General features: G+C 45.4%; 1 protein-coding gene across 1 annotated transcript; it reads right to left on the bottom strand.

Moving 5' to 3' along the window:
- Nucleotides 1-6,252: 6,252 nt before the first annotated feature.
- Nucleotides 6,253-8,191, bottom strand: CALCA (calcitonin related polypeptide alpha). Its single transcript, XM_061380208.1, has 3 exons — nucleotides 8,036-8,191; nucleotides 7,600-7,731; nucleotides 6,253-6,795 (listed from the first exon to the last, which is right to left on the bottom strand). The coding sequence occupies exons 1-3, from the start codon at nucleotides 8,119-8,121 to the stop codon at nucleotides 6,597-6,599; spliced, it is 417 nt and encodes a 138-aa protein (XP_061236192.1). The 5' UTR covers nucleotides 8,122-8,191; the 3' UTR covers nucleotides 6,253-6,596.
- Between the last annotated feature and the right edge of the window lie 6,139 nt (nucleotides 8,192-14,330).

Below are 14,330 nucleotides of genomic sequence, written 5' to 3' on the forward strand. Positions count from 1 at the left end.
ATAGATTTGAAATCTCCTAGAAAAAGTATTGTGACATTTGGCATCATTTAGAAATGGGAATTATTTATTTTCAGGAGAAGAGAAAAAGAAAAAAAAAACCCAACAATTCTATGCAGAACAGAGCAAGAATGTGGTCCCTTTTACAACAGTAAAGAGGCAGCAAACACATACACTATGCAGACCCAGCAGACAGGGCAGCATGAGTCTGATTGTCAGAAGCAGGGAGCACGATGAGCTTGGAACAAAGTTGCCCACACTCAACAGGGACAAAATCAAGCTCTGAATGCCCAGCTCATCACTAACAAGTATTTACCTGTTCTGAGATAGTTCAGTCTAGAAAAACGCACAAAGTCTCCAGCATGTTTTAAACTCGTCACCTTGCAGAGACGTTCAATCTTCTAATTAGACATAACGATGCTGGATTAGATAACCAATACCAAAATTTACTACTGCCTGCAATAAGTTGCTTTTGGCAGTGTTCAGTGTCAGAAGCAATAGCATTAGCACTGCTCCTTTCTCACACTGCAGGTAATGGAAGCTTTCAGGAAAATGAACTAAATCCTACTAACAGAAGGAGAAAAAAAGGATCTAACTATCTGGAGAGAGCCATAGTGAAAGTCTACTTGGGTTATTTCAAAATTATGCTCTTTCAATACTTGCTGTGATGTCTTGGTGGATGATCCTGAACCAAAAACTCAGTTGCTGCCCCCTCAGCAAAAAGCACAGAGCTGAACAGCTCCTGCATCTCTGTTTTGGCAGCTGCAAAGATCCATGGGGACATATGTTGGTATTAGCTTAGCATGCCTGTTATCCATCATCTGCTACCACACCAGCCAGCCCAATATTCCATGTGGTGCCATGGCCCTGCGCAGTGGCTCTGGGGAGCCCACGACACCCTCCTGCACCTCCCCATCCCCACAGCCCGCTCCTGCAGGCAAGCGGGTGAGTTTGCCTCATGGTATTAGCCCAAGTGGCCATCCCTGCTCACCCACCCCATGCCCAGATGAAGGCTGCATTCACTGGGCACCCCAGAAGTAGATGGGTAAATACCTCACCCGAAAGTGATCCCTGTATGTCCCCACTGTGCTTATTTACTGGCCACAAGATGGTGCTTTTTTACTTCCCTTAAGCTCAGAGCAGAGGCCTGGGCAAAATTCGTAACCCCTGCTGGGCCCCCAGAGAACTTGTTCATACTTGTACTTGAAAACAAAACCACTATAAAATAATCTGCAAAATTAAAGCCCCAAAGCTCTATAATGACATGAAGACAGTCTACAAATTATCCTCAGGTATTTCATTCTTGCAAATTTCTCCAACGTACATTCCCAAAGTCTTCATTTGCACACAGCTTAAAAAAAACACACACACACACCCCCACTAATCATTAAAGAAAATACACACTGACAAACATCCAAAACCATCAAAAATATGGTCATGATGATGCTGCCCTGTAAACAAGAAGGTAAACACTTGTACATGACTGATCTGTATTATTTTGGCTAACTGAATACTAACTTGGGTTTGATGCCCCTCACACATACTGCACCAACAATGTATTTTCTGCCAGCTTCCAGCATGCTTAGAATGGCAATGTAACTATAGTGGAAAGGTAAGTACACTAGAAACCATACTTCCCCTTATTAAAAGCTAATTCCAAAATATATTTACTCCTGGGGTAGAAGTCTGGGGTTTATTTAAGAGCTGACAAGTTTGGGTAATATTATTAAGAACAGCACTTTTAAAAAATGGAAGCAATTTCTTCCACTTGTTCGCAGTCAGCCAAAGCAACTGACAAGTTTCCAGTGGCTCTGCAATTCCTTTTATTACGTTCACTGCCATAAAATTAAAAAATATAAAATAAAAATAAATAAAATAAAAATAAATTAAATATTAGTGTTGGCACCTCTAGCTTTTTTTGTTTCAATAATAACCTGCTTCTCCTAAGGCTCTGAGTAACACAGTTTTGTGGTGCAGGGTTGCCATCTCCTCACATCATGGAAAAGGATGTACAGGTCCTCACCTTTTTTCCTATTTGCCCTTGCTTTCATAGTGCTATGGCCCTCTGTCCTTTACAGGCATACTTATTTGGTGAGTGTATGGCATTGCTGTGCTGCTGGAGACCTCAATGAGAAAAGACACAGAAGATACAGCTGGATCTCAGGATATGAAAGTAACTATTTCTTCCTAAGGGGGGGCAAAAAAAGAAAAGAAAAAAGAAACAACAAAAAACCTCAAGCAAAACAAAAAACACGTATCAAAAGTTTCATCCAGCCTTCCTCCAACAAGGATAATGTAAAAAGCACCAAGGCACCTACAATCCTGTTTAAATCTTAGGCTTGTGATCTAATGTGGATCATTAGACTAAAGAAATCCCTTTGGATGACAGAAAAAATGCATGTCTTTGTCAAACTGAAAAGGATTAATAGCTTTCAGAAGTGTTGTGGTTACTGACCCAGTAACTCAGAGCCACACAGCTGCTTGCTCACTCCCCCACTTCTTTCCCCACCCCTCCTGGAGGAGGATTGAACCAAGACAATAACCAGGACAAGAAGAAATGGATGCTATGGCCAACATACAATTACATGAAGCGACCTCAGGTGTTAATAGTTTGCCTGATCATTTAGACTTTAAAGACAGAAGAGGTCCATGAACATTTTCTAGCTTCTTATTGAATATGAACGTTAAATTGCAAGTATTCATCCCAATAACTGTGCTTAGGCATTTTATCCTGAGGAAGATTAAGTGATTGGGTGCTGTAGTAGGGTACAAAAGAGACAACCAGCCACCTGTGGCCAGACACTTCACAATGACAGGGAAAGTTGTTACTGAGATAGCAAGTGACCTCAGCATATGACCCCCACTGTGCAAAGGAACATGGGGGAAAATTCCTGAAACCCTGCAAAAAGTGCTTCTGAGCTCCAAAATTGGCAGTTGAGTCTAACCCAAACAGATTAGGCAGATGGCAGCGGTTCACCACGAGAGTATGGTGCACTCACTTGCAGCCAATCCCAGATACTTCAGAGGAAAAGGAAAAAAAGCACTAGACTATCTCTGCACAACCTCAGATTTGCAAGCCAGGTCTGAACATCTCTCCTTTGCCCATAAAGGCACTGGAACTTTTCCTTCTAAACCGGTTTATATCCTCTACAAAGTCTGCTTTGTACACTGACTTACCAGGGCTGAAATGTTCCCCAAGGAGTAAAACCATAACTGTGAATGGTATAGAAGCATCACCACTGGACAGCCTTACTGGCTATGTCTACATCTGGTTGAGCATACTTCTCTTTTTGCTACTACACCTGCAGCAGAGACAGACAGAGATATCATGAGAGCCTTAACCTCTACTTTGCACAGTGAGGTGATCTTCATCTGAACTGATGAAGCAGATTTTTGAGTCCGGCTGTGGAGCACAAAACAAATCCAAACAAACATCTGACTCAGCTACTAAACTGAAACAGCAGCAGCTTTAAGGAGGAAGTTGGTAGCACCACTTAGAAGTCCATGGATTGCTGCCAGCTATCCTCTTCTCCACTCACTCTAATTAATTAGCCCTGATCCCTAAATAGACACTGCCTCAGAATTGCTTAAAAGAAATGTACATTTCCATACCTCCTTTTTCTCTTCCTTTTTAATTCATATATTTGACCTTAGGCAAAAATCTAAGTTCCATCTGAACTGCATTCTGTATAAAGACATCTAGTCTCAAACCCCACATGGTGACATTTGTCTCTGTGGTTTTATTAAATGTAACCGTGACTTATTTTTCGAGCAAAAGTCTTGCTAAGTGGTGTCTTTTGGGGTTTTTTGAGCTACAGGTTTATGAATATACGTATAAACTGCAGCTAGTCTGCCTGTTCTGAACTTCTGACTCAAATGCTAGTATTTATAGCTAAAAGGACTGTAGTAGATCAATGGGCCACCTGATCTGCCATGATACTGGTTTAGTGCCAAGTGTTTCCATAAGTGTGTTCAAATGAAAAATCAATTTCTCAATGCAAGTGTATCTAAAATACTTTTTTTAATTTTGTGTAAATTCACAAATGATACAATATTGAAGTGTTGTTCTTTTTTTTTCTTTTTTTTTTAAACATACTGTACAATCAGGTTATTTCAGTGTTTTACATCAAGGCACAGCACACTGTATAACACACATATGCCTTGCCAGGCAGCAGTTTTAGTATAATCCCCGAGTTGTGGCGGTAGTGCCAGGATAAGTAGCATGGATCACATAAGCTGGAAGATAAATAAATAATAGATGCCGTCACATTTTATTTGAAATAGAGTTGCATATAAAAAGAATATACAATAATTTAACTTTAATAACTAGATTCTCTTGTACTATACATAACAGAAGTGTTTTCATTTGTAATAAATTAAACATTTTCAATATTAGGATGCAAAATTAATCTTATTTTTCTCTTTCTTGATTTACGGAGAGGAGTCACTTTCATTAAAAATTAAAGTTGAATTTTCAGTTTTCATGGCAATCTGAAAGAAAGAAAACCTGAGTTACTGGTAAGTTGACAGTGAAATATTACAATAAAATAAAGCAAATAGTTCTAACCAAACTGCTGCCTTTAGTTAATGCACTGTACAGCTAATTAGCTAAGCAGAACGTCTATAAAAGCTCTTCACAGTCTAAACACACTACTGTTATATTTGCACCATCTTTTCTATGCTGTTACTTGCCCAGCTTTCTCAGAGATTATGACCATAGGTCTGTTACTCTTCCAGGAAAATTAAAATTCCCATAATACCACAGGTTGCCTGCACTGCAGATTCTGTTTATTGCAATGTATTTACCATATCCACATTAACATTCAGCTTCCTATATTTGAACGCTTCTTCTTCGCCTGCCAAAGGCCTTGGATCCCACGTTGGTGGGTACAAAGTTGCTCTTGCCCACTCCTCCTGACCTGCTCAGGAAGTCTGCCAGGCGGTGGGTCACACAGGTTGCTGTGTTGCATGCCCTCTTCTGTGCTGTCACACTGCTTTTCAAAAGGAAAATAATGAGTTAGTTCCCAAAGTATCTACCCAGCACATAATGAAGCATCAGTGAGGGATGCTATGCCTATGAAAGATTCTTCTACAGAAGAAAAAACAGGCTTGCTGTGCAGCAGGCACTTGTGCCTTTTGTTTGGGCAGCTTATAAACTCTAGAAGATGCACCTCTATGCTTTTCTAAGCATCAGGCTCAGTTTGCAAAAGGTGGCTGAGCCCTTCGTTTCTTGGGCAACTGGGCTGAAGACTAAGCCAAGACAGATTTTTAGCAACACCTGAGCCATTGCCTGCCTCCATCATGACCATGATGGTGAGAGGTGCTGAGGAGGTCCAGGTTTGAACTATTTAACCAATCCCAATTCCCTCCAGAAGCTCAGATCTGCGCTTTGCTTGTAGTGCTGCAGAAGCACTGTAGCAGGCGCTGATCTTTAATGTCTCACCTCAACACCTACGCTACATAGTAGCCAGAAAACACATGAAACCCTAGCACAGGAACTGTGTCAGTAACTCTGATAGTGCCGTACAGAATTGACCAGTTCCTTTCAGAGCTGAACCACACATAAATATACTTTTTCCCATACTCCCAGAGAATCTAGGAACCCCTGTTTCCTGGAGTTCGACCTGTCTACTACAGCATTTCACAATGCTTGAATAATTTTTTACTAAAGCAACTAGCCTCTTCTCAGATAAGCATTAAATGACAGTTTGTTAACGTTAACAACAAATATATAACATCAACGCAATTTTTTTGGAACAGGCCTCTGATTAAAAGATAAATCAAGTGCTGCAACAGAAGAACTGTAAATAAATGTGAGTTTGTCTCTTAACTTATAATTCACCTAAACTGATATATACACAAATACTATAAAGATACCCAAGTTTAAATTATACTAGTGTAAAGACCTATCATAAAGTAAGAAGGAAAAAGGGAAATAACACAAAATTCTTACCTGGAAGAGTTCAGTACCCAGTTTTAAAACAGGTTTACATTTCTAGTTTGCTTGAACAAATCTGTATGAGCCTTTCCTGATTCCTTTACTTCTCAGGATCCTTGCTAACAATATTACACACGTCTGATTACATTAGAACCTTCAAATGTATGCACATAATTTCAATTTCTAAGTTCTTCCAGACTGTCCAGAATTAGCAGCATTGCCTCTCTTGAGCGCTTAAACAAGAACTTGTATGTTTTTTCTAGCCTTACCTAGACATCTCACATTCTAAAACAAGTTATTAAACCAAGCAGATCTAATCCTTATAGAAAAATAGGTTTATTGAACAAATGCATGGCCAAGCACAAAAGAAGAGCCTACTTGTACATTTAGCAGCAGAAATGAAAAGCCTTGTTTAGATTATTTTCTTTTAATCAGGGTCTAAGAAAATCATTTGAAATGTCAAGGAAGTGCTGTTCATTTTTATTCATTTTTTTCCCCTTAGATTGGTATGCATGTTACGTTCCCTGTCTTCCTAACATTAGGCCCCCCTCAAACATTCTCTGTCAAAAACAGAATCAAAAGAACATAGCAAAGTTAGCAATCAAAGTTAGATCCACATGCATCAGGTTAAAAAAAGGGAAAAGGGGAGAAATAAGCATGTCTAGTTGTCTCCCAGGGGTTGCCCGTATTTTGCATAGCGTTCGTGTTCCACGTCACTCAGCACATTTCGTTTCTTGCCAGGAGTTCCAGCCCCGACGTCAGTGCGAGGATAAGTTTGCAATTTGTGCAATTCTTGAGACAGTTTGCCCAGCACACAAGTACTCAGACTGGCACAGCGTTTGGAAATGGGTCTATCCAGGCTGCAGGGGGGAAAAAAACATGCCCAAAGGAAGAGAAACCTTAAACATGCACATTCATGCATTTCTTCCCTAGAGAAATACATACATACAGTTAGTAAACTTAAAACAAAAAATAAACCCTCCACATCACATTCCATGCAAGGAAAGTTCATACAAATGCAGTTGGAAGAAAAACACTGTCTTTCAATGAATTAAACATTGTTGAAAAGCAAGTTCATTAGCCTTTTGGATGCTCAGACTCAGAGGTCAGTTTTACTTCCCATGTATTCAGCATGCTGTTCAGCCTCTCATACATCACCATCATGCTTTGCAATACAAATCCTATTAGGATAATGCAAATGCTCTTGCATGCCTTTGGTCTACAGGGGAGAGTGGCGCTGCGTGCATTGAGAGGAACACGTCCCCCCTGCCAGGGACTTACCATGCCTTACGACAGCATGCACTTTTGTGACAGAGAATCCAAGAGTGACTGAATGGCCCCTAGCACTCCCACTAGGAGGACATACCTTTTGCCGTCATATTTTAACATAACCCCCTCATTCAAGCTCAAGTCGCCCTCCACTATCAGTTGTAAAAGACAGACAGACACAGGTTAACTGGGTGGAAGCGGTTCTCCGGATACCAACATTAGGATGTCTCTGCAGTATCATCCTTTACCAGTTAGGTGACCACTGTTAGCCACAACCCCCCAAAAAAGAAAAAAAATCCTGACCTGCAGAGCACGTGCTCAGATGGCTCTTACTAAATACAAACCATAGAACATTCTCTACTGCCCTTCTCCTGCCTCAGGACTGCAGTCCTTACCTGTTCCCTTCAGAGGCTTGCTCCACCTCTTCTGCTGTCATTTGTATGAACTCTTTCACCAGTGCATTTAATAATCTCCGAGCTTCGTAATCACTGAGCGTCACTCGATCTGTTATGGACTCCAAGCCAGGTCTAAGCAGAGGCAAACAAAACAGGGTGAATAAAACCCGGATTGCTGCAGAGAACCACACACAGGAGAGAGGGGCTTGTCACGCAGTACTGCATGTCATTGACTGTGTCTTTCATGGGTGTGAATATGGAAAGCATCCTCATGCACAGCATCAGATGTTTTATATATAAAAAAGCCACAGTGCAAAAAAATGTCATCAAAGAAGCCAGCTCTCTCTTTCACTGAAGTCTATACCCCTCTTAGGTCTCTAAAGAACATTAAGTATTTTCATACCATTCAGATACAGCAACAGGACCAGCTTCTTACCTGACTGGGGCTGCCTGGAAGCTATCCATCTGGCACACCACCAAGGCATAAATGGCAAGGAAAGATGAAATCTTCAGCACAACCATGATTTCCTCTCTACGAGAAAGAGGTACATCAAGAAATGGCTGTTTTCCAACCCTCTCAGTCCTGCAAGTTCCACCAAAGAGGTCATCACTTCCTAGCCACAAGTAACACAAATATTAACAGCCTTCTTTTTATTATTCTTAAATATTACCTTTCCATTTCTTTTGAATAGTGCTATTACCAGTCAAAAGTAATCATTTGGGTTTTGGTCAAAACCAAAAAATTTGGTTTTCTCAAAAGATTAAGGTAACTTAGCACTATTACAGGGGATATAAATGCAGCTTTCCAGACCTGCAGTTCTGTACAGCCATCTGCATTCAACTTACTGCAGATTTTCCCTCAAACTGATGTAAAGCACGTTTCTCTGATTAACTCTTGCATACAATGTCATACTCGGTGCGTCTGACATGAACAGGTATAGTGATAGGACACAAGTCACAACAGAAAATAAAGAAATTCTCAGTATTTAATATTTTTAAGAATGAAGTGCCACTGCCAGCACCTTAGCTGAACTGCTTGCTTCCTGGCAGCTAGCACAGTAATATCCCAGTTCAGATTACACTATGAGAACTACGTAGTTCAATTTCAACAGCTGTTTCTACTCTGAGGCCAAAACCAGAACAGGTTAAAATCTAGTCACAACAACAAAACCTATGAAAAAAAAAAAATCTGCTTTGAGATACACCTCTTTATCTCACAGCATCAATGTCTTAAGACTCTGATCTAACACAGATCGTTAAGTACCAATCACACCAGGTTCCAACCCTCGACAGGGCTCACAGGCACGAGGCCCCTCCCGAAGGACGCCCCGCTTTCCCACGCGTCCCCGGCAAGGTGCACCCGGTCGGGCACCGGGGTTAGCCCTGTACGGCGAGCCGCCCGCCCGCCCGCCCGCCGCCCGGAGGGACACCCCAAGCCGTGTCGGCTGGAAGAAGGAACAGAGAGACCGAGGACCAATTTTGTCCTTGCACACGCGTGCACAAACACACGAATGAAGAAGGCATTACGGCCACGGGCAAAGCTCTTCATCCTGGGAGGGAAACAGAACGGGACTTACGCGACCCGCCGCAGGCAGAGAAGCGGCGCGGTGCGTGGCGCGGTGCTTACCGGCGGGACGGTGCGGAGCGTGGCGGAGTCGGAGACCGGTGGAGCCGCGGAGCCGCCGTACCACTCCACACCCGCCCGCTCCGCTTTATACCTGCCGCCGCGGCAGCTTGCGTGGGCGCCCGCGCGGGGCCGCCAGCCAATTACCGCCTCGGCCGCCCGACGCCAAAGCCCGGTTCGGTAGTGACGTCATGCTCCACTCCGTGAAGGTCCCATTCACAAAAAACACCCCGTCGGGGGGGGAGCACTGCGGAGGGGACCGGGAGGCCATTCACGACACAGGGACGCGGTCCGGCCCCGCTCCCCGCGGGATTGCTCACGCGTGGCGACCTCTGCAGCAGAGGGGCCGCATTGCAGAGCGAGTGCGCTCCCTCCCCGGGATTCCCCCACACCCCGCCCGCCCGCCCAGCAGCGACTTAGGCGGGGAACCCGGTAGCACCCATCCGCCCCGACAGCAGCTGCTCTCTGGCGGGCGGGGATCCCTCGGGAACAGGGTCCTGGCAGGATGTGCTGCGGACGGGGGCACCGCACAGGAAGGGCTCCCGGCCGCCGCTTCCCCGGGGCGGGCCGGGCAGCTCTGAGCCCTGCCTGAGGGGCGCACCCCCGGCTCCCCGCTCCCCCGCCAGGCTTGCGGCCGGCACTCCGCCGCTCCGCCCGGAGCAGGGACCCCTGGCACCTGAGAACGGCCCCGCGGCGGCAGCGAGCTGCTCTGCGGGACGGGTGCTTGGCGTACCCTGGGGCTCTAGGACCATCACCATCATAACTCCAAGGGCAGGTGCAGCGCCTTTCCGCGCACGGAAGAGGCACGGGGGAAGGGAGGGTCGCCTCCCCCCGGCGCAGCGTGCAGCCCTGCTGGCAGGGATTACCGGGCAGCTGCCCGCCGCCCATGCATCACCCGCGGAGGGCCCTCTGTCACGGCGCAGCGGCGCTGCACCTGCCGCGCAGGATGTTTGCCCCGGCGGCCTGTTTGCCCAGGCGCGGCAGGTACCCGCCCGGCGGGGGGGCGGCACTGGGGAGATGCGACGCGACTTGGGTGGGAAAACACAGCTGTCAGCCGAGGCGGGCGGGGGCAGCGGGAGGGCGCTGGTCGGGCGGGCTGTTCTGCAGCGTCTGGAAGCGGAAAGCCCTTCCAGCGGCCCGCGGGAGCCGGGGGGTGCCTTCCCTGCCCGCCGTAGGGCGTTTGCCGAGGACGGCGGCATCTGTATGAGCCGCCGGTGAGAGTCCCCCGGCCAGGCCCGGCGCGGCTCCGCCCGTCCCTCGCTCCCTTCCGCAGCCGTTGGATTTCCACGTCCCCGGCTGCTGTGGCACCACCCGGTGAGTGCCGCCCGTGCCGCTCCGCTGCGGTCAGTGTCGCCGGCCCCGGCGGGGATACCGCAGCAAGCGGAGCCCCACGCACACTGCGCAGTCGGGTAGTACCGCACAGTGGGACAGGTATCGAACGCAGTTACATTGCTCGTTTCTCCACTTAAAGTGAATGGGGGGGCTCTCCCGGGGAGCTCCCGGCGTTTCTTCGTTTTTTGCTTTGCAGACACCGAGGTCACGGGTCGCTCCCGATGGCAGGAGTTGTGCGTTTCACCGGGAGGTGAACAGCCGCGGGGGGAACCGCGAGGCCGGTGCTGCTTTGTTGATGCTAGTTTAGCTTTGAAGTTTAAAAACGAGCACGAACATAGTGGAAACGACACCGCCGGTCCCTGATAACCCCATAGGGGTCTCTGCTTCCTTCCCTGTCTGTGCGCCTCTAGGGGTACAGCACCTGCTGCCGCCCGTCTCCCCCTCCCACCCCAGGCCGGGGGCGCCGCTTCTCCGCGCTCGGTTTGCAGAACGGCGATTGCAAAACCATTTGGGTTCTTGGGGTTGGGGTTCTGAGATTTTGTCTGTCTGTTTTTCCAGGTGACGTGTAGCGGTTTGCTTTTTCCTAACACATCTGCGTACCTTTCGTGAGTTACAGCCCTCCGGGGTGGGGGCGTTCGCTCGCTCCTAGCTACCACGCTTTCCCGCAGCCGCAGCGATGGGCGGGCGGGGAGGGCGGTTGTGCGCCCAGGGTGCGGACCGTGACGGGCGCCAGCTCGCTCCGTGCACCCAGCACCAGCAACCAGCTCTGTGCAACCAGCACATTACGTGGCTGTAAGCGCAGTGCCCGCCGCGGTGCGTGCTCGCCCCGGGGCTCCTCACGCCCGCTGCCCTGACTCGCCGCAGGGTCGCAGCTCAGCTGGCCCTCCCTGGGAGGCTTCCTCCTCCCCCCGCACTGGCAACTTCAACATTTCGTTGTGAAGAGCAGCTCCATCGCACGTACGCGCACCACGGGAACCCCCGGGAGAAGTAGTTTAAGCGTTTGATTTAAATCTCTTCCGTTCCCACGACTCCTGCTCTGGTTTTCAAGCTTGTTTTCCTGAGGTTGCACTTACAAACATCAAGTGGCACCTAAAGAACCTGCTCAGAATCGCTTTTGCTGTTTTCACGTGACTTGTACAGCTACACCACCAAAAATAAAGTGTAGGAACTTGAATGACTAGGCTTCCCGTCAGGTATTTCTCTCCAACGTCACTGTCCCTTCTCCTCATCCTGTGTTAACAGTTAATCATTCACATTCCCTTAGGGGATTTAATTACTCTTGTCCACATAAAGTATTCCTGATTTAACCTTAAAAATGCAGACGAGTCTGGTGTAATAGCATGTTTCGGTGCTTCAGGGAGGACAAAGTGAAATTTCATCTTGGGATTGATGCCAGGCAGTTCATTCAAGCCCTTATCTTGCCAGTGCGACTCAGCCTCGGGCTGGAGCCTGCAGCCATTACAGAGTTTCAGAAGCTAGTATTTCCACTTTTTCACAGACAAAAACCCCAGTAAATTTAAAGCAACAGGTATGAATGCCACTTCTGTGCATGTATAGATGAAATAGCACTTGGATGTTGGCAAGCACTTCTGCGGCTTCTTGCCAGAGCTCGTGGAGGGACTCCCAGCTGGAAGGCTTGTCCTGTTTGTTCCCCTCAGCTATACGTCATGTGGTGTCACCAGATATATTTTCTTTCTGCAAACCTCTCTTTCTTTCTACATAAGATGGAGAAGAAAGACATTTGATCAGTTTGTCTATTTTTGAAGCTGTAGAAAAGACAAAGATCAGAGTCACAGGATAATGGTCTCCTGTTGATGGATAAATCCAAAACTAGAGATTAAGTATTCATAGAAAAACTAGCACAGAGGGGTATTTTGGAGCACTGCACTAAGAAAGCAGGACATTTACAAAAAACAATCTGCTCCAAGGAGCTTGTTCTGCTCAATGTATCAGGTAAAAGAATCAGTGGGTATAGGTTCAAAGCAGATAAAATGAAGAGCTACAGAATTACAGGATTTACTTATGTATTTATTTATGAAATCAGATTATCTAATGCAACCTGCAGCTCCAAATAAAAGGAATTTACTCTTCAAATAAATTTATTTTAATTTGTATGCAATAAGAAAAAGCTGTCCTATTTTAGAGTTACTTTCTTTCTCTACATTAGATACAAATTCTTACAGTATTCTTCTGTTAGATATTATTTAAGCAGTGCATTTTAAAGTGCAACCATTTTTTCTACTGTAAATATTGCTATTCTATCATCAAGCCACAGACTCTGCAATGAGGTTCTTAACTGTTTCCAGTTGACATGCTGTTGAACAACAACAAAAACATTGCATCTGTATGTTATATTAAGATTTTTTGTTCAATAATAAACTGTAATTCTTCAAGGCAGACAAGATTGTGAGCTGCATGGACAAAATTTCTGTTCCCAAGAATGGTTTATATCTGACAAGAGGGGACCCTACAGAAAGGAAAGGGTTGACGGTAACAATGCTACAATCCATTGACACAGCAAGTTCTTCAAGAGGGAGGTAGGCATGATTCAGTTCTCTGTTCTCTCTAAGCCTGTTCTTCACAGTACGTAATTGCACCTTTTTCAGATAAGGACAATTATGATAAAGGCAGCTGTGAAAATCACATGGTTTTACTTTATGAGGAGAAGCTGGGAAGTTACTTATAGGTGTTTCTGATGGATGCCTGGTCTGTCTAATTCAGGATCTTGCCTCCTCAAACAGCCAGAAAGCACTGCCACATAAGAAGCCTCTACAAGCTACCTGGGGCAAAGTGAGCACTGTTGAGCTCCTGTGAAAGCATCCTCCCAACAGATTATTTCATTGTAATCTGTTCTGCAGGAAATTATATAAAGTAAGGCAGAGTTAACAACATGGTGCTGTTACAAAAGTGAGCTGTATGTTAAACAGGAGTATCACGCTTAGGGCCTGAGAGGTAATCCTTACACTCTGCTTGTTGCCGGTGAGATCTAGACCTGCAAGTGTCCTTTGTTCAGGACAGCGTGACAAAAAGACTGATGAGTTGGAGAAGCTCCAGAGAAATACCAGTAACAGTTATCAGGGATCCCATAACATGATTTAGAGAACAAGCTCAAAGACTGGGAAAACAATGAATAGACAGAAAGACTATGGAGAAATGGGATAAAAAAATTATAAATACTTGCCATGAAGCACTAATAATTTACACTATGGCACTAGATTCAAAATAACAGAATGGGCTTAAAGAGCAACAAAGGAGATGCAACAGATTAGAAAGAGCTTTCTACAATTGAGGTTACTTACACATAAGAATAGGTTGCATTGCAGTTACGGTGTATCTTGCACTGGAGGGTTTTATGGCATAGTAGTGTAATATCTGTCAGGAATGACAGGTATAGTTGATCAGCTCTAGGCAAGGAAAATACATTCTCTTCATATCTTTGACCTCCAATTTCTGTGATTCTGTAATTTTAATAGGTAGAGACTGGCTTAAACTCTGAAACACAACATAACACCTTACTGATCACCCAAATTTTTGTTAACATTAGCTTTTGCAAAACTTGCATCCTTAATTGATCAAATCCTTTCCTTTATTCTGCTTCCGTAGCATCCAACAGGCCATCTTCAGATTTACAATAAGCTCACATCAATCTTATCAACACAATTAGTATTTTACCTATCTCTCTTGTAGTTCAGTTTGACTTTGGCCCAAAAATGAAAGCCTCTTTTTTTATAAAAATGAAGTATTTCCCTGAGAGCAAGAATGATGATGTAGATTC

This window comes from Neopsephotus bourkii, unplaced genomic scaffold, assembly GCF_033783945.1.
Source record: "Neopsephotus bourkii isolate Nb327-2 ecotype Australia unplaced genomic scaffold, CSIRO-AGI_Nbou_v1 NB_1792, whole genome shotgun sequence".
Classification (NCBI taxonomy): Eukaryota; Metazoa; Chordata; class Aves; order Psittaciformes; family Psittacidae; genus Neopsephotus; species Neopsephotus bourkii.

Coding starts and splice junctions, on each gene's coding strand:
- CALCA (XM_061380208.1), bottom strand. CDS start 8,121: ATGGTTGTGCTGAAGATTTCATCTTTCCTTGCCATTTATGCCTTGGTG. Junction 7,732..8,035: donor TTCCAGGCAGCCCCAGTCAG/GTAAGAAGCTGG, acceptor GCCTCTGCTTAG/ACCTGGCTTGGAGTCCATAA. Junction 6,796..7,599: donor CAAGCCTCTGAAGGGAACAG/GTAAGGACTGCA, acceptor TCCCCCCTGCAG/CCTGGATAGACCCATTTCCA.